The sequence below is a fragment of the Myripristis murdjan genome, chromosome 15, assembly GCF_902150065.1.
Source record: "Myripristis murdjan chromosome 15, fMyrMur1.1, whole genome shotgun sequence".
Taxonomy (NCBI): Eukaryota; Metazoa; Chordata; class Actinopteri; order Holocentriformes; family Holocentridae; genus Myripristis; species Myripristis murdjan.
The window spans coordinates 5901590-5922011 of NC_043994.1; the positions used below are offsets into that span (position 1 = coordinate 5901590).

The 20422-nt window shown below is 42.6% G+C and overlaps 1 protein-coding gene across 1 annotated transcript in view; it reads left to right on the forward strand.

Moving 5' to 3' along the window:
* Positions 1-20422, forward strand: part of epas1b (endothelial PAS domain protein 1b) — a 58188-nt gene that overhangs the window by 24376 nt on the left and 13390 nt on the right. Inside the window, exons 2-7 of the mRNA XM_030070590.1 lie at positions 1490-1680; positions 7352-7497; positions 8190-8277; positions 11030-11148; positions 12138-12340; positions 19599-19705. Of these exons, the coding sequence (XP_029926450.1) occupies positions 1490-1680; positions 7352-7497; positions 8190-8277; positions 11030-11148; positions 12138-12340; positions 19599-19705 (854 nt within the window). The remainder of the gene's footprint in view (positions 1-1489; positions 1681-7351; positions 7498-8189; positions 8278-11029; positions 11149-12137; positions 12341-19598; positions 19706-20422) is intronic.

Sequence of the window (20422 nt, forward strand, 5' to 3'; positions counted from 1 at the left end):
GAAGATTAATGTTAATGGCTGCTGTTATGTAACAGAGCTGATAAGCAGTCATGTGATTGAAGATAATGCTTTCCATGCTAAGAATGGCAAAACTAAAGCTTCCTGCTCTGATATGCTAATTTTGGCTGTGTTGTCTTTTTTGTGTTCTCACCCCCTTTAACGTTTCAGGTTTCTCTCTCTCTCTATCTCTCTCTCTCTCTCTCTCTCGCTCTCATCCCTCTCTCATTTTGTTTTCCGCTCTTGCTTTCTCTCAGTCTAATCCGGCACATGATGACAAGGTGCTAAAGGCCCCCGTCTGCATGCTTCACTCCCCTAAACCTCTCAGAAATGTCAGTCCCTGCACTCTTTGTGTGTGTGTGTGTGTGTGTGTGTGTGTGCTTGTGTCTGTGCCAGTGGCGGTGTGTAGTCTGGGGTGAATCTTTGTGGGGGAGTGTTACTTCTGCATTTTTGCTAATTTTGCTAATCATTTATTCTGTGCTGAGATGTTGTGGTTGTGTGTGTGTGTGTGTGTGTGTGTGTGTGTGTGTGTGTGTGTATGTGTGTGTGGTGGGGGGGATATGTGTGTTCTGAGACGCCTGCGTCAGCACTACATGGCATTAACCTGTTTTTGTGATGGAAACTTCTCAGACAGGAAACACAGGAAACAGGTTACAGCCGTTGCTCTGTCTCTCTCTCTCTCTCTCTCTCTCTCTCTCTCTCTTGCGCTTTCTCTTTCTATGCTCAGCAGACGCTCAGCAGACTGAGAATGTTCTGTGACATACAAAGAAGAAAGGTTCCCACAATCACGTTGACTTCTGTCCAGCTTACAGCATCAGAGTGACAGGCTGAGAGAGAGGATGAGACCAGAGAAGTGGCCAAACAGGGATCAAACAGTGCTGCAGCTGAATCTCTTTTGTAAACGCCATGCTTGCATAGTTGCGGTTTGAAAATAGCAGTAATATCTAGATGTTTCAATACTTATCAGCTCATCACAGCACATCACAGTGTTTCAGGAGAACATAACATAATACGCATACGTTTGCATACGTTGCAGGAGTTTCATCTGCCCTGGGACTGCACACGGAAATGAGCTTTTTGGCTTTTTCTTTTCATGGATTTGTACTCTGTCTCTGATGAAATAAGCTTAATAAATAAATGTCGAAAAGAGAGTGTGGTTGTGGGTGAAAACGTTTTGAGATGGAGTTGCATAAAATGTCATATTGTGTCTCATACAGTATCATACTTCTTTTACAGTGGTAGATCAGCTGTCAAGTCACATGTGATGTTCATGTTGTGAATAATAGTGTTTAGCTACTGTATGATAAAGTTGAGTTGATAGCCACATTTCTCAACCGCTGTTTGTTTTCATCGTATCAAATATTGACCAAGATGTTCAGATAGAGCCAAAAAGCATCTGTATCTCATCAAATCAGCAGTTCTCCCTTCTAACAAGCCTCTTTTCTGTCTTTTGGGGTTTTTTTGGGGGGGTTGTTTGTTTTTTTCTTGGCAGGAGCAGCTCAGAGCGGCGTAAGGAGAAGTCGCGGGACGCGGCGCGCTGCAGGCGCAGCAAGGAGACGGAGGTTTTCTACGAGCTGGCCCACCAGCTGCCTCTGCCCCACAGTGTCAGCTCCCATCTGGACAAGGCCTCCATCATGAGGCTGGCCATCAGCTTCCTGCGCACACGCAAGCTGCTCGCCACAGGTATGTACTGCACCCTCTCACACACATGCACACACACATGTGCAGAGACTGAAGAACATACAAGCCACAGTCCAGCGTGTTTTCATATTTTACTCACAAGGAAATATAAAAAATAAAACCAAGTGCACACTCAGAACAAAGAGGTTGCCTCCACAAAGTGATTTCACCCCTTTAAATTAATCAGTTTTTAAAATTTCACCTATTTCGACCTACCTAAATGAAAAAGCTTGTAATAAAAGAACTGTGAGGCCAAAATGCTTGGATGAGGCCTCATTTGAAAGGCAGCATCCTCTAGTTTTTTTTAAAATGTGCACATGTAGTACAACACTGCAACACAACCTAAACTACATCATCTCAAACATGATCTGTCTTTCTTTTTTCATTCTCATATTCAAGTAAGTCACATTTGAATAGCAATAACTAGGACATGCTCAATGTTCAAACTATGAAAATCAAGGCATTGATTTTCCATTTTGTCAGCTACATCTGTGTAAAGTTTTAGACCTCTGGGCCAAAATGTGGTGAAGACAATGAGCTTTAAGTTGGTGGGGTCACTGGTGCACCGCTGATCTAGTAGATGTTAAAATGTTAACACAATAGTTGGGTGGATTTGTGTGTGTGTGTGTGTGTGTGTGTGTCTGAGAGGTAGGAAGGTATTAGCTGGCCCCTCACTGTACACTTGTCCTCCTTCCTCCTCTTTCATTTAAAATTAGCAGCAGAGGAAGCCTGACAAAGGAGCGGGCCTATTGTTCTGGAATTCCACTGTGTCTGCGTCTCGAAAGGAGATCACAGCATCGCAAACCGCACAGTAGCAACATCAGTAGCCAACACACTTACACTGCACATTCAAAAAAAAAAAAAAAAAAAAAAAAAAGTTTGTTCCTGACACAACTACCAAACAGTTTTGCACAGGCGGCCCACTCACACCACTATTTTTGACCACAGTGCAGCTCAAACGTCACCCTTCCCTATGTGGGTGCTGTGAAGTCTCAATATCAATTTGTACAAGGTATCATATTTGGTGTTAATTTTTTTTTCTTTAACAAAGTGAAAAAATCTGCCAGTAGGATGAGATAATCCCACTTGTTTCCAGTGTTACCCAACTTGTTTACAGAATCTTACTGAAACAAGTGTCATTTTCTTGATCCCACTAAGCTGATCGGCCTTATTCTGCCTTGTTGCAACATATTTATACTTGTTGCCAGAGCAATTCCTGTATCAAGCATTTAAAACAGATGGGATTATCTCACCCGCTGGCATATATTTTCACTATTTCACTCCCTTTTGGACCCAAAATCAAGCGAAATGACTTGTTAAGATAGAAATGTGTTGCAGTGTGAAGTATTTTCTGAATGACTAGCCACCCTGCTGTCTCACGTATTGCGCGATTAACACTCAAATTTGGTATAAAAAAAAAAAAAAAAAAAGCAAAGGGGATATGGGTGTTGTGGAGAATGGATTGTTTCATGTAATTCTAGACAATCATCAGAGACTCCCTTGCAGCGCAGCCGACGGGGGCGATAGGGGAGCGAGGGGTGATGAGAGAAGGAGTGGGCAGAGGAGAGATGGAGGCGGAGAGGGAATATGGGTAGGAAAGTAGGGAGAGGAAGAGGTAGGATCAGAGGAAATGGGTTTGAGACATTATAGAAAAAGAGGACAAACATGAGAAAGAGGAGGAGGAGGAGGCGGGGAGTCAGAGGGGCAGGAGGCGGGGCGAGGGAGGAGAGGACAGAGAGATTAGTGGCCGAGTAAAGAGGAGAGATGCAGCAGCAGATAGCGTTATCGGCCTGTGTTCGTCTGATTGCTCTGTGATGGAGAGACAGATTGGAGAGGAAGCGAAGAGTTCTGCCCATCGGTCGGCTGGCGCTGGCGTTACCTCGCTAGCCATAACACTGGCCTGCCTTGGCGCCATGCTCACACTGGGACACACACACACGCACACGCACATGCACCCAGGCACACACACATGCGAGCAGCTGCAGGGGAACACCTCTGTTATGTAACTCCGGCTCAAACGGCACTCGAGGCTGATAGTGACGTACCAGTTAGAGGCCCGGTGGTAATGTGGCTCTCATTAGGGTTGAGTTATGTTGCTCAAGTTGGACTGCAGCTTTGATTCAAAAAGGCTGATCTCATTGCGTTATTGCCAGGAAGTTATTCCCAATGCTGGCCTTAAAGATGCACTAAACCCCAGGGTTTTGAAGCACGTGCCAAGGAGGGCAAAGGGCCAAAAAGTCCACCAGGTGATTTCACTGATGACCTTACCTTCAACCAGAGAGGAGGGACTTATCAGTGAAATCAGCTGGTTGAGTTCTTGGTTGGAATGAAACCCTGCAGCCTCTCAGCCCTGCATGGCACATGGTTCGACACCCCTGCGCTAAGCGATTTATGACCACTAGAGGGTGTCAAGAGTCAGTCCTTCCTCCGGATTCACAGCAACTCGGGTGCACAAAGCCAAAATTTAGGGCGAAAAACTGCATTTCTGGGATGGAAATGAAAGACACATGTCACTCCCACAAGCCTCTTGTCCTTTTGACCCGCAACTTGAAAATGCAGTGAAGCTGCAAACTTTCAGCGACTAGGTAAACAACTTCCTCTGTCCCCGCACTGCTGATTGCAGCTACAGAGGCACTCGCATCACTGATCAGAAATTTGGATATGTTTATCTGCACAATGTTTGGGTACAGAGACGCTTTGAGTGAGGCTGAAGAGGCAAGGGGGTGAAGTGGGAGAGCTTCATTCCAGATCAGAATTTGTCATCAAAGAGAGGCAGAGAACAGCAAGATGGCTGGGCCCAGCGTATTGCTTTATATAATTAGGGGTACAGAAGTCTCCATAAAGCACAGGTTAGTTTCAGGATTGGTAATAGGTTCTGAAATCACTTGAACGTGGATATTTACGTTGAGGCGTTCATGGATATATCCAGAAATCGAATCATCGATCAAAATGCACATCTTGGTTTCATGTGTTCAAGTTTATATATTGCCTACAGCCTCTCATCACACACATGCATCATTTCTGTTTCATGTGTTTACCCACCACAAGAAAAGCCTTTTCCTCAGTGATTCTGGGTGCCGTGTGTGTTTAGAGTAAATCTGAAGAGTTCATTTGCAAAAACAGATAAAAGCCATCCTTAAAATGAATACACCTTTTTCACTGATACTGCTTGGAGTACACACACGCATATATATACACACACGCAAAGCATGATTTAGGATAATAAACATTATGCCAGGCTAAATAAACATATAAAAAATAGAAATAAATATAAAGTAAATTGTAATAAAATTCAAAAAAGTTTGAAAAAGTTTAATAAATTCAAATGGAGATATCTGTTTTTTGCAAATGAACTCTTCATTTACTCGAGGTAGAGCTACAACAGTCTGAGTTTATAAGTTTATAAAATTGGATCCACTTACTGTAATGCAGCCTTTAAAACCAGAAAAAGGCCACACATGCACATATCATAATATTACCGTATCCAAAATCCCAGACAATATCTAGGCTTATGATGATGTTGATATAATATTGATATATCACCTAGGCCCGGCATGAAAATCTTATGTTCCCCTTACTTAGCTAATGAGGATTTAGTTGCTCACACGGTGTTGAAAATGAAATGTACCTGTTTATGTCTCATTTACTGTTCTCATTTAGAGAGAAAGCTCGTTTAATTTCAGCTCGTGCCTCCTCTTGGGACGCCCAAGATGGAAAATGTGAAATTTGACTCCACATCAGAGGGAGGGTGACGTCAGCAGGACTTCCTGTGACTCTTTTCTTATGTTTCAAACTATCATGAGAGCAAACAGAAAATACGACCATGAAGAGAAAAGAAGAGAAAAGAAGAAACTAAATGAATCTCTTCCTGGATCAGTTGGCTAAGCTGAGCGCCATTTGCTGTTGACCTCGTCAGCTAGAGTCTCTCCTCTTGACTCATCTTTCCCATCACTGTGCATTTTCTGTCCGATAAGGCCCGAAAGGTCAAAAACAGATGAGAAGTTATTATCAGGACAGCAGTTTTCCCTGTCAAACAGTCATCATTATTTCAAAATGAGGACAGTTACACAACACAAGAGCCACAGAGCAGAAAGCAGTCCCAGTGACCGGTAATCACAGCAAAGTATGTAGGCCAAAGGTGCTGGTGGTCTTTGGAGTGGGCCTGAGTCTCCTGGCTCCGGCCTGCTCCCTTGGGCCCATGAGAAAGCCCTCCGCTCCCCTGGGGGTTTACATTGTCTGGGCCGGGCTCCAAACTCCAGCCCCAGGCCTCGCCGGGGCCTTGAGAACTGGCCTCTCTTATCTCAGGAAAGCACACTGGGAGGAATTGCAGGCTTCCCACCCTCCACCCCCTCGGCCACTGGGCTTTGTTCAGCGTGGAGCCGGCATCTACACACTCACATACACACACACACACACTCCCTTTTGAGCCGGGGCCAGATAGGCGCTATCTCTGTTTTTTCACTTGTATCAATTAGCTGTGAGGAGCGTCGAGCAGGGGAGTCGAGCGTTGGCAGATTTTCAACGTCTTGGCCGCGCCGGACTTTCTCTAAATGTTTGGAAATTGTACTTTATGTGTTTGGCACTAATTGCATAATATGAAACTAATGTTGTAACAGTGGACGGCTATTAAGAAAATGTGTGTATTTGGGTATAATTTGTGTGTGTGTTTGAACATGTGTGTGTTTGAGTGTGGGGGGGTGAGTGGGCCGGGAGGGGTCTGAGATGCAGGAAGAAGCTGCATTGGTTTGTTTTGGCCCTCAACCAAAGCTTCAAGAAGGAAAACAAGCTTGACGCGCAAACACACACACACACACACACACACACACACACACACACACACACACACATACATGCACAATTACACCCGTTTATGCTTAAAGATGCAAAAATGGCGAGCACTGAACTGACAAAAAATTTGGAATAAGCACGCAACGAAACTGAGACCACAGGGTTAGGGTTAATTTATCAGCGGGGCCAGCTTTACAAACACAAATATTCATCACCAACTCAGAATCGCAATCATAATCAGAAATACTTTATTGATCCTCCAGGGGAAATTGGGACTCACTGACTCGGTTAGTGATGAAGTTGCACCATTGGTCGGCCGAGTGTTGACGTTTCCCCATTGGCCGCATGACAGCACATGTGTCATGGATACAAGCCGCAATACGCACCTCACTAAATATTTCCTGAATTATTCCACACACACTTTAATGCTTCAAAACAGCCTTTTTTTCTGGCAAGGGATGTGGATGTTTAGTGCACGTGCACAGTGCACGTTGCAAAGGTGTGGCGACACTTGTCAAAGTTGGATAGCAGCTGATAATCTGTCCATGTAAAAAAGTGTTTGTTTCAGAGAATCTCTTAGTTACATTAACATTGCAGCCATTTCAAGTTGGAGTTGTTGATTTTGTTCAAATAAAACACTTTGGGGGCAAAATACAACCTATTAAAATGCAACCGATACAACATGATGCAAGAAATTCACAAAAAAAACAGAAAGACAGTTATTCAAGAGAAACAACTACATGTCTCCATCATCACTTTCTTTATGGTGCCCTTACATTCATCAATGGATATGAAAATTCCTAATTTATATCAAAGGAGAGCGAGAGAGAGAGAGAGAATTGTGTGTAACCCTGGTTGTGCGTGTGTGTGTGTCTTCTTGATGCAGGCTGCAGCAGCAGCGAGTGTGAGGAGGACAGGCAGATGGACAGTCTGTACCTGAAGTCTCTGGAGGGCTTCATCACCGTGGTGACGTCTGACGGCGACATGATCTTCCTGTCCGAGAACATCAGCAAGTTCATGGGACTCACACAGGTGCCACAGCCAATGAAACAAGACCTCGACTACATTAGACTAGACTAGAATAGAATAGAATAGAGCTTGCTTGAATAAGTGGAATGTCAGGCAGACAGGATGACATAAGCTCAGACAGACAGACAGGACAGACATGGGTGTAAACCGTCACTCAGACTGGCCTGGTGTGTTTGTGTGAAATACCGCTCCTGCCAGTGGGAGCCGTCAGTCCACACACAGAGGGTTAGTTGCACTCCCTGCCACCAGCTAGAGAAGCAAAATGCACACGACCTAAACTTGACTAGAAAAAAAAGAGCAAAAACGAGGAAACCAAAACTCTTCAAGACCTGTGAGAACCTCTTTGTGTTGTTTTTGTGTCGATTTTGTTGCTCTGGTGTGCCATTTCCCAGAGATAACTAGGCAGTCAAACAGTGTGGCTGATACTGTGACGTCGTTTTCCTTTGTCTTTTTTTCCGATGATGAAATGTGTGCTCTTTTGTTCTCCTCAGTCATGGCGGCTGTTGTTTCTTATGCTAATGTAAAAAGCATCACATCCTGTACGCCAGAAGATTTCCTTGAGAATTAGGGCAACAAATACAAAAGCTTTTTTTAAATTGGTTATAGGCTGGATCACAGTTTTACCAACTAATGTAAAAAAAAAAAAAAAAAGTTGTGATGTAAGTCTTTATTATTTCATGGTGCTTTTTTTTCAGGTGGAGCTCACCGGCCACAGCATCTTTGACTTCACCCACCCATGTGACCATGAAGAGATCAGAGAAAACCTGAGCCTGAAGACAGCTGGTCAGAACCCAGTCACCACCCATAACCCCCCTCACCCCATTGTCACTTTTCCTACTGTCATATTCACAGCACAGATCGTTCTCCACAAATCTCATTATCATCATAATATTAATGCCAAATAACATTCTCATCCATCATCTCATCTCATCCTGTTTTTAATTCAAACTGTCATTGTCCCTTTAATTTTTACAGAATAGCATACAATACAAAAAAAAGAAAAAAAAAAAGAAAAGAATAAATACATTGCATTGTAATAGAATTAAATAGAGTGGAACAGTGCAATACAGTGCAATAAAATGTCTCAGGAAGCATTTGACACAGGTTAGGGCAGAGGTCTCGACTTTTTGTTCTTTGACCTTTGACCTTTTTGCCTTTCGTCAACTTTGCCAGAACCCTGTCTGAACCTATTTCACAATAATAATAAATGATAAAATCAGTTAAAGAAATAATAATAATAACAATATTAAAAATCACTGGCCACATTGAGATATATAGTATTTTCTATGCTAGGGAGCAGCATGCTCAGCAGATATGATCACACCATATAGAGCCAGAACATGGAGTCTGTAGAGATAGAGGAGTGTGTGAGGGACGGGTGTGTACGTGTGCAGGGACAAGAGAAAGTCTCCGATAAGGGCCTGGAGGATGTCGACGAGAAGTAAAGGAGAGCGAGAGAGTGGGAGAATGAGAGCAGCAGGGCATTATCTCTGTTAGATAGGGAACATGGTATGCCACACTCTCCGCAGATGGACACACACACACACACACACACACAGGAATAAGCACTAAAAGTGAAAAATCCAGAGCTACAGGCACTGTGTGTGCTAAGACAGTATCCACTACCAAAGTAAACATGAATTTAATTGTGTAACATATCAAAATAATATCTGTATTGGCTTGAGATTGTATGCTAGGCCTTGAGAAAATAATGGTATCAGTATTTTCTACACACACACACACTAACCCACACTGTCTTTGTGTGGGTCGGTCTGACTGTCTTTCTCACTCCTTCTCTCTCTGGAGCAGAGTGATCTGTACTTCCTCGACCCCTTCCTGACAGTGTTGATAGAACAAGGGTTATTATTCTGTGTGTGTGGGTGTGGGTGTGTGTGTGTGTGTGTGTGTTGTGTCCACACATAGGCAGTGTCAGATCTTACCCCAGTGTCACTCCCCTCCTCCCCCAAGCATTTGGCATTTGCTGCATACATGCACATACACACATACTGTCCCTTCCTTGGTACTCCTTATCAGCATTATACACAAAACACACGGATGGGACAGTTTATTTTATAATCGCGTACACACACTCCCAACCACTTACCATATGCGCGCACACACACACACACACACACACACACATGCACACATGCAGACAGACACAGAGTTTTTCTTATGTGAGGAGTGGGAAAACACTCTTGTAAATAGTTGTTGTTGTTTTACTGTTACTATATAAAGATATACACACACACACACTCTGGAATTTGTAGTTACACCAAGTGGCACACGCATTCACACACACACACTCCAACAGCTTCACCGCTGCAGCTTAAGGGCTGAACTCTGACCTTGTGATGTAACAGCTTGGCCAGTATATATATCCTGTGTGTGCGTGTGTGTGTGTGTGTGTGTGTGTGTGTGTGTGAGAGAGAGAGAGAGAGAGCGAGAGAGAAAGAGAGAGAGAGAGAGAGGGAGAGAGTCTAAACCTTAATCGTGTGGAACCGTTTTCTCAGTCACATAAAACAGAGACAGATACATGGGAGGTTAATGCATTCGTCTGTAAGACTCAGCAAAAGCAGTTTGTTTAAAGAGTAATGGAGCTGAATCCCTGATTTAGTACATTTCGTGGAATTAAAAGAGGAAAATAGCATTAAAATAATAAGTGGCATGCAGTATCAATTTACAGGCTGCTTAAATCACAGTCATGACACTTTGTTAACCTGAGATTCATCACTCTCTGAACATTAAAGACACAGTAATGCAATAAGTGCAGCAAAAGAAACTGATATATTAAATGATGTGATTGTACTTGTTGAGGTATAAAGAAACTTAAATGGGACAACAATGAGTGTAATTGTTGGAAAAAAGGCAGTTATCACCCTAAAGTACACAAAAATATTTTTTAACCCTTTGATGCCTCAGTGACTGGAACCTACACTTTTCCATTAGTGGGTCAAAAATGACCTGTATTAAACTCAATGTATTTTTAATTTTTTAGGTTAAAAGAGTGTTGGGCAAAATTACATTAAATTGTCGATTCCACTGAGGACTGTTTAGACTCAGCTGGCAAAAAATATGCAGTAAGAAGAAAATTTGATGGACATGGTCCAGGATTTACCAATCCATTATGTCTTGTAAGTTGAGTCAAAAAGGTCCTCACTTCAATCAACCCTCATATTTACATACTGCACCTTTAAATTATGCTAATTCAATTAAATACTCAGATAAACTTCTCAGTAATTAAGAAGCAATTAAATTTGTAACTGCAGGTTAAATTACTAAGTCATAGTAAATGTTTGCATTTCAGCTGCACAGCATCATGCACTTAATGTGAGGCAGTCAGTGCAGATTTAGACAGATTTCTTGATCTTTTGTTGCTATGCAGCACCACAATATTTACAATCAGCTGACTGCTTTATGGCATACTAATTACCAGTTATGACTTTATAGCAGCGCCATATCAGTTCATTATTCTGTAGAAATGAAGTGGCTTTACCGTAGCTTCCTTCCTGAAAACGCTGTATTTGCCTTCCAGGTAGTGGCTTCGGTAAGAAGGGCAAGGAGCTGAGCACTGAGCGCGATTTCTTCATGAGGATGAAATGCACCGTGACCAACAGAGGACGCACGGTCAACCTCAAGTCAGCCAGCTGGAAGGTGAGAGAGAGAGAGAGACGTTCAGTTCACTGCACTGTAATACAACACATTTGTATCCAAATGTCAAAAATAAAAGGTAAAAATTTTGCAATGAAACCCGATATAACCATAGTCATAGCATGGCTTCTCAGCCTTGTGATACATTTTGAATTTAAACGCTATGATTTGTGCTGTAAATACATTTAAAGCGGCAGCAAGCAATTTCTGACCACTAGCGGTGCTCCAGGGCTCTCAGGAGTTCGGTTTTACAAAACAGAAAAAATGCAGTTTTCATGTCTTGTGGGATTACTTGGATTATTTTGTCTCTGACCTCCAATTTGAAATTTTGGTGAAGCTGCAGACTCTCAGCGGCAAAGTAAACAGCTGCTTTGAATGAACTTTTCTCCGTCACCGAAAGTGCTGATTGCGGTGACAGAGGCACTCGTGTGACAGATCTGAACTTTGGGTACGTTTATCTGCAGAACGCACAGTTTCAGAAAAGGTTTGAATGAAGCTGAAACAGTGAGGGGGTGCAGTGGGCGGAGCTACTTTCCTAGTCGGTATTTGACAACAAAGAGAGAAAACAGGTGGAAAACAGCAGAATGTCTGGGCCTAGTGACTTGGTATTGATATAATTAGGAGTGCAAAAGTCTCCATAAAGCACAGGTTAATTTTAAGTATTGTTGATAGGTTCTGGAATCACTGAGTAGTTTGTACCGGTGAACACTGGTGAGTGTTGCCCCATATAACTGCACATAAGAGACTCTCCTGCCCCTAAATAGTGGTATCATACAACATGTAGACACAGAAAAGATGAGAAACAGGAGTATGAAAACATTTGCATGTTTTCTGGATGAAGGGTCTTACGACAAAACTATAGTTAAGGGTTCTCCCCAAGGTCAGGTTTTCTGTAACTTGTATCGCATAATATATGTACACTATCCATTTTTACTCGGTTACCTCCACAGCGTGTCCGATTTATTGCATTCACCCCCCGTCGCTCCCTCCAGGTGCTGCACTGCACCGGCCACCTGAAGATGTACAACAGCTGTCCTCCCCGCGTGCTGTGCGGCTACAAAGAGCCCCCGCTCACCTGTGCGGTCCTGATGTGCGAACCCATCCCGCACCCGTCCAACATCGACACGCCGCTGGACAGCAAGACCTTCCTCAGCAGACACAGCATGGACATGAAGTTCACCTACTGTGACGAGAGGTGGGGACGCACACACACACGCACACACACACACACACATTTCATGATATTTAAATGATCATTTCAAACTGATTATAATAAATATAATTGTGCAAAAAAAGGCTAGATAGCCTATATATATATATATATATACACTATATTACCAAAAGTATTCGCTCACCTGCCTTTACTCATACTATGAACTGAAGTGCCATCCCATTCCTAACCCATAGAGTTCAATATGATGTCGGTCCACCTTTTGCAGCTATTACAGCTTCAACTCTTCTGGGAAGACTGTCCACAAGGTTGAGGAGAGTGTTTATAGGAATTTTTGACCATTCTTCCAAAAGCGCATTGGTGAGGTCACACACTGATGTTGGTCGAGAAGGCCTGGCTCTCAGTCTCCGCTCTAATTCATCCCAAAGGTGTTCTATCGGGTTCAGGTCAGGACTCTGTGCAGGCCAGTCAAGTTCATCCACACCAGACTCTGTCATCCATGTCTTTATGGACCTTGCTTTGTGCACTGGTGCACAGTCATGTTGGAAGAGGAAGGGGCCCGCTCCAAACTGTTCCCACAAGGTTGGGAGCATGGAATTGTCCAAAATGTTTTGGTATCCTGAAGCATTCAAAGTTCCTTTCACTGGAATTAAGGGGCCAAGCCCAGCTCCCGAAAAACAACCCCACACCATAATTCCTCCTCCACCAAATTTCACAGTCGGCACAATGCAGTCTGAAATGTACCGTTCTTCTGGCAACCTCCAAACCCAGACTCGTCCATCAGATTGCCAGATGGAAAAGCGTGATTCATCACTCCAGAGAACGCGTCTCCACTGCTCTAGAGGCCAGTGGCGGCGTGCTTTACACCATTGCATCCGACGCTTTGCATTGCACTTGGTGATGTGTGGCTTGGCTGCAGCTGCTCGGCCATGGAAACCCATTCCATGAAGCTCTCTGCGTACTGTACTTGGGCTAATCTGAAGGTCACATGAAGTTTGTAGCTCTGTAGCAATTGACTGTGCAGAAAGTCGGCGACCTCTTTGCACTATGCGCTTCAGCATCCGCTGACCCCTCTCCGTCACTTTACGTGGCCTACCACTTCGTGGCTGAGTTGCTGTTGTTCCCAAACGCTTCCATTTTGTTATAATAGAGCTGACAGTTGACTGTGGAATATTTAGGAGCGAGGAAATTTCACGACTGGATTTGTTGCACAGGTGGCATCCTATGACAGTTCCACGCTGGAATTCACTGAGCTCCTGAGAGCGGCCCATTCTTTCACAAATGTCTTGTTTCACAGTCTGCATGCCTGAGTGCTTGATTTTATACACCTGTGGCCAGGCCAAGTGATTAGGACACCTGATTCTGATCATTTGAATGGGTGAGCGAATACTTTTGGTAATATAGTGTATATATATATATATATATCCTTTTAAAATTGTTTTAACATCTGGAAGAAAAAAAAAATCATTCCGAAGGTGTGGCGGCTTTTATTTTGCCGTGGCAGTGCGCCACAATGAATTACATGTAGCGGAAACCCTGTAAATATTATATCGATATTGAGATATGAGACTGGGATATTGTGATATGGCGTAAGTGTTGTTGTCTTTTCCTGGTTTTAAAAGCTGCATGAAGGGGTGCAGTTTTCTAAATGTATTTGACTGCTGTAGCTGTACTGTTACCTGCTCTACCTGCATGATCAGCATATCCACATTACTAACTGTTTAACAAAAATGTCTTGTGTAAATATACCGTATGAAAGCAGCAAAAATTATCCGTGTCATATCATCACAATATCGATATCAAAATAATATTAGACTCTGTCCATATTGCCCAGCCCTAATTATACACATGCATTTGCACACAGGCATACTATCAGATTTTATTAAAACACTGCAAACATGCCCGTATAAAGGCACAAAAAATAATTTTGTGTATGTTGAGATAGTGTAGATAAAGACATTCAACACACTTCAATAGAGAAGTGTCTTAATGATATGGACGCCTGCCTGTTAAAACACAGTCCTGTCACTACAACACAAATTCCAGGCAGACAGACACACGCACTTACACACCCCCCCACACACACACACATCAGACAGAGTTGACGGATTGCTTGCTGACTGAATCGGTTTAGTTTGACAGTGATGCCGGTGGGAAATGGAAGCCAGAGATGACATGTTAATACTTTAATATGCTGCTGTCACGGCATCGCAAGACTGTGCCAGCCGTTACCAACACCCCACACACACCCCACACACAAATATAGACTTGAATGCTCACACACACACACACAGAGAAACATATTACAGCTTTTTTGTGCGACAGCATGTCACTGTGACAATCCTGAGTCGCTACCTGCTGTCATATCTGTGTCACTACGGTGATGGATATTACTTGGTTCAACTCTTCGGTGTACTTTTTTTTTTTTTTTTTTTCACCTAGGTTGGGAAAGAACTAACCAACTTACATTCATTCATACTCTCCAGCCTAATGTTAGCCACAACTATCCCTAACCTTAACCAATAAGCCTAAATGACACTACTGATAAAATGTTCCTCGCTCATAACTTATATAAAATAGGAGTAACCCAAAAACAAAGATAAGCAGGACAACCCAGCCATTAAAACTCGCCTGCATGCACTCAAATTAAAAAAAAAATAAAAAAAAATAAAAAAACATTGTTTGATTTCAATCAATCCATCAATTTATATCTTCCATAAGCCACCATTTTGTTCTAAACTACACCTAAACTAATCTAATCCCTGATCTTAACCAAACTTAGACCCTAAATTATTCTTAAACAAGGCCCAAATCAGCCCAAACTCCAACTTTAACTCTTCCAGAATAGATTTTAGACCCTAATCTTAACGAAACTTTAAAAATAACCACTTCTCACAAAAGGTGAGGGTGTGTGTCGATCAGACCAGGCAGTACTAGGCATCAGGACTGCCACATAGACCCACGTTAACCCCCAAGCTTAAATGAACTGTTCTTTAGGAATAATGTGAATATAACGTTGATCCCTCATATTGTGGTTAGTATTAGGGAGAACAGCTCCTTCTTATTCGTTTCCCTAACAACCAGCAGTCACCGACCTTTGCAGTAGCATTGGGCATGTAGGGCAGGGGTCGCAGGGTTTTGTGATCCACACACAGCCCCCTGCACAGGCCCTGTCTTCCACAGTAACTACAGACATGGGGCTTATCTGACAGGACAAAGGGCCCCGATTTGTTGCAACAGACTAAGGGGACAAGGTGATTCCATAAGGCTGGTCCAAGTCTGACAGCTCCTGCTACCCAGTACCTCGACCAATAAGCCGAAATGACCACCCAAAATGTCAAAAGATTCTGTCACCTACCTAGGATAACAATTTTAGTGTCCCTAACTGCATTCCACCCACAGCTGCCATCTTGAGGCCAGAGAACCGATTAAATCACACCAAAGTATTCCTCATCTACTAGCTTTAGGAGGTGATGACGTATACACACACACACACACAAACACACAAGTGAGTTACACAAGCAACATGCACACAGACCTGTAATCTTATCAAGCCGCTCATGCAAGACAAAAGTTTTCTTTGGAGAAAAGTGAATGTGTGCTTGCGTATGCGGGTGCATGCGTGACCACCGTGCAAACAAGGGCCCATTTTCTTGTTTGCCTTTTTAGTGGAATTTAATAGCTGCCCAAATCTTCCCCAATTACGCAAATGAGTTTACTGTGGGGAGGTCGCCTGCCGGGATCAGCGAGGACTTAGTGGGCACTGATTAGGGAGCGCAGGGCCGGTCTCCTCAGCTCACGCCTGGCACTGCAAGGGGCCGAGGGAGAAAGACAGAGACTGACTTGACCAGTGGAGGCCAGAGAGCGAAAACACAAAATATTACTCATATATATCATGATATAGTAAAAAAAAAAAAAAAAAAAAACAACTCACATTAAAAAGCTTTAGAAAATGTATAGAGTTCATATATGAAAGATATTCAGGCAATGATTTTCTCTTAGTTTTGCTCTTCCTAGAGGTGTAATGATTGATTCATTATGTCAGTAATAAATTCTGCCGATTGAGCTGCAGTTGATCTGATGAAAGAAGGAATGACTCTCACTTTGGCCTGAATGGATGTGAAGTGCTTTGAACTGAATCATTCACAATTCACCGTTAAAAAAAAAAAAAAAGACTTACTCTAGTGCTGATGTAACAGAATACTATGAACTACAACATTTGGCAATAGTTTTTTCTTCTTTTCTTTTCTTTCTTTTTTTTTTTTAGAGTAAAAAATGCTGAAGTCATTATTTCCCCTGACAGGATAGTCTTACATGATGGTACATGATTGGCTCATGGATGTAAAATTTTGGTCAAAGCACTGAATCAGATGATTGCCCGGCATTGTGGTTTACAAACTCGATTTGAATTGTTCCAAAGAAGAAAAATCCTTCTTTAATCAAATTGCCAACTAGTGAATCATGAGCTGAACCAATTCACTGACTCACACACACCTGCCCGCTGTATTCACAAGGGGCTTCAGCAGCGCTGCATGCCGTCCTCTGAACATAAGGAGGGAAGTTAAGAGCAGTTAATATAATACCTTGTTTTTCTGCAGCACTGACATCAGTGAGACTGATCACACCTGCAAGAAGCAGACGGGAAGGAGTAGGAGAGTGAGGGAGAGAGAGGAAGAAAAAATAAGGTTGAGAGAAATACAGAGACAAAGGTTTAGAGAGAGAGAGAGAGAGACAAAGTGAAGTGATGTGTGTGTTTGTGGGGGCAGCGTTCATCATTATCGCTGTCATCATGGTTATTAAAACTGAATACTGTTTTAGCTCATTCTCAGAGTGAGATCCTTTCTTTTTTTTTCCTTTGAAGAAAATGGCTTGTCTTCCTTTTCTGTTTTCACCACAAATTCAGTTAGCCCGCATGTCAGTCAACGCAGACAGATAAAATCTAAGTATGCACACGCATACATACACACATACAGATACACACGAGAGAGAGAGAGAGAGAGAGAAAGAGAGAGAGAGAGAGCAAGTAGAGGAAAGTGTATCAGCAGCCATCCATCCTCACCCTTTCTCCACCCTCCCTCCTCCATGTCCCTCCAACTAGGCCTCTTGTTCTCCTCTCTTATCTCCTCTCCTTTCCTTTCTTTTATTTTCCTCCACTCTTTCATTTTCTATTCCCCCCCCGCCGCCCCTCCAATTTGAGGCTTACAGATGTCTGTTACGTAACCCGTGGGCAAGAGCCTCTGCATCACCAGATCTCTCCCTCTCTGTCTCTGTCTCTCTCTCTCTCTTTCACTCCTTTTCTCTCTCACACCATATCCACTCATCCACACCATCAAATTGTCCACACCATCAAATCTCCACAAAGCCGCGCCTTGATAAGCCTCTGCTCAATGCTGTTTATTTCCACAAGGAAATAAAGAAAACAAAGAGAGAGTGTTACCACTTCCACCGCCTCCAGAGCGCTTAACCCTTTGAAACGTGGAGCGACGTCAGATTCCTCGCGTTTAAACGCTCGTGAAAAACTTTGAAACCTGAGCAAATTGGCTTTGTTTCTTTCAAAAGCATGGGAAAGAAGGCCATGAGCAACTTAACAAGAAAATGGCCTGGAAATTAGCTAAAAGAAAGAACGAAGATAGAAAGAAAATGACCTGGAAATTGCAACAACAACAAAAGAGAGAAAAAAATATTAGGAAATTATCCAAAAACTAGGGAAAATATCCAGAAAATTATATTTGCAATTATTATAATTATCATAATTATATACCTAATTATGTTACAGGATGTTTTATTTATTCATTTATTTATTTATTTATTTATTTATTCTAATTTTCATGTTCTCTTAATTTATCTTTCATTTAAATTTTTTCCCCCTTTTTTTCTTTATTTTGCTAAATTTTGTGTAATTTTCTTGTAACGTTCTACTAATTTCTTGCTCATTTTTGGGGTCAGTTCTTGTGACGTTGCTCATTGCCTATTTTTTCCGCGTTTTTGAAAGAAATCAAATGAATCAGCTGGGATTTCTTAGGCTTAGTACCAAGTTGGATTTCAGACTATTGCAGGAAAGTGCGCTCAGCGGTCTCTGACAGATGATGGAACTGTCTGGGATACCATCCATCCGCAATTATCAGAAGAGCTTGAGACGTCTGCTTTCAAAATGTAATCAATAACAGATTATTGATTATGTGCTGATGTACTGATTCAAATCATAATCAATAACATAATCCAGTAGAAAGTTCAAAATTGGTAATCCTGCCACCACGATGTGTAGAAAGGCAAATGTTATTATCATTGTTGGCAACCAGGTATCCAGTATTACCTCTCGCTGTGTGGAGGTTTGATCTGGACCAAACTAGAGGGGATTTTTTTTTTTTTTTGTCTTTTTGATATTGCATATTTGGTTTGTTGAAGTTCTCTCTGTCCAATTGAAATCGACCCAGTGGCCCATGTTGAAATAGCTGAATGTGATCATCAATCCAGATGGCTGTTTGCCCTCGCTTCATTTTATTTTGCTTGGCTCTGCAGCATATGGAACTGCTGGCTATCAGATGTCAACATCCACCTCCTTATACCCATAAAACCTTGCATTTTGAGGGTTGTTTCCTGTGATTGAGCGGTGCAGTTTGCTTGGAAGAAGGTAGAGACCCGCTTTTCTCGGTGCATTGTTCTCACAGGGTCCGAGCACACCGAACCGAGGGCGGAAACACTCCAGATTTCACATAAACCTCTTCAAATGCACTTGGCGAGAACATCGCCTTAAACTGTGTTAATGCCAACAATAAACAAAACTCTTTGTGTTTTTTAAGGTAACTGCGGCTGATTGCAGGCACCTTTTGTTGTAATCAGATTACAGTAATACCATAACATCCACCAACCTGTTCCGGAGGTGTTTGTTACTGGGATGAAACAAGAGAATCGAGGAACAGTTTGAAAGAAGGGATTTAAAAAGAGGCAACGCGATGCCAGTATCAAAATCCTCGTTAACAAAGTGAACCCGTGACGGAGAGAGATTAACATTTCCCAGAAACAGGAGGGGAGGGAAAATGCGACTTATTTTCATTTTGTGAGAATATCCATCCTTCTTTTTTGATTTATTAATCGCACATGAAGCCTTTTGAAGTAGCATAGTTCCCAGTGCAGGAATGTGTGTTTTGAATGTTGCATGTAGGGAGGAAGACGGAGAAATATGAATGCAATGAATATGACTAATGGCAAACAACTGCAAAAAGCTTTATTAGTACACATTATTAATGGTGTGTGTGTGTGTGTGTGTGTGTGTGTGTTGCAGGGTAACAGAGTTGATGGGTTACACTCCTGAGGATCTGCTAGGTCGCTCAGTCTATGACTTTTACCACGCCTTGGACTCAGACAGCGTCACCAAGAGCCACCAGAACTGTGAGTACAGACACACACACACACACACACACACACACACACACACACACACACACATTCACACTCAAAGATTCATATTATACTCATACTGAATGCATATATATTCACATAGACAGACATACTCGTATGTTTCTCTCTTTCTCCAGTCGTATGCCAACCATTTTCCGTGTGTGTGTGTGTGTGTGTGTGTGTGTGTGTGTGTGTGTGTGTCTGCACGCACCTCTATCTACATACACATGTGCCACGTATGTCATGTATGCATATATCAGTGTGTTTCACTGGTGTGTGTGTCTGTGTGTGTGTGTGTGTGTGTGTGTGTGAGGGAGCAGAGCAGGACATGGCATTAAGATGTCTTTTATTCCATTAAATTAGCCAGCGATGGCCTGATAAACACATCTGTGGCCACAAGCACACACTGAGTGGACAGGGAGACAGGTGGCCTCCATTACATTTTAATGACACTGTTTGTGTTTATGTGTGTGTATGTGTGTGTGCGCGCATGTGTGTGTGTATTAACAGGGCTCTGAGGTGTCATGGCTTTCGTCTTCAGTGACAGTGCCATGTCATTAGAAGCGACAGAACAAGGCAGAAAAAATGACTGACATGATTAATCTACATATACCCCCCCTGCAACGTGACAGCAGTGCATAAGTGTGTCTGTGTGTGTGTGTGTGTGTGTGTGTGCGTGTGCGTGTGTGTTGCATTCTTTACATCTGT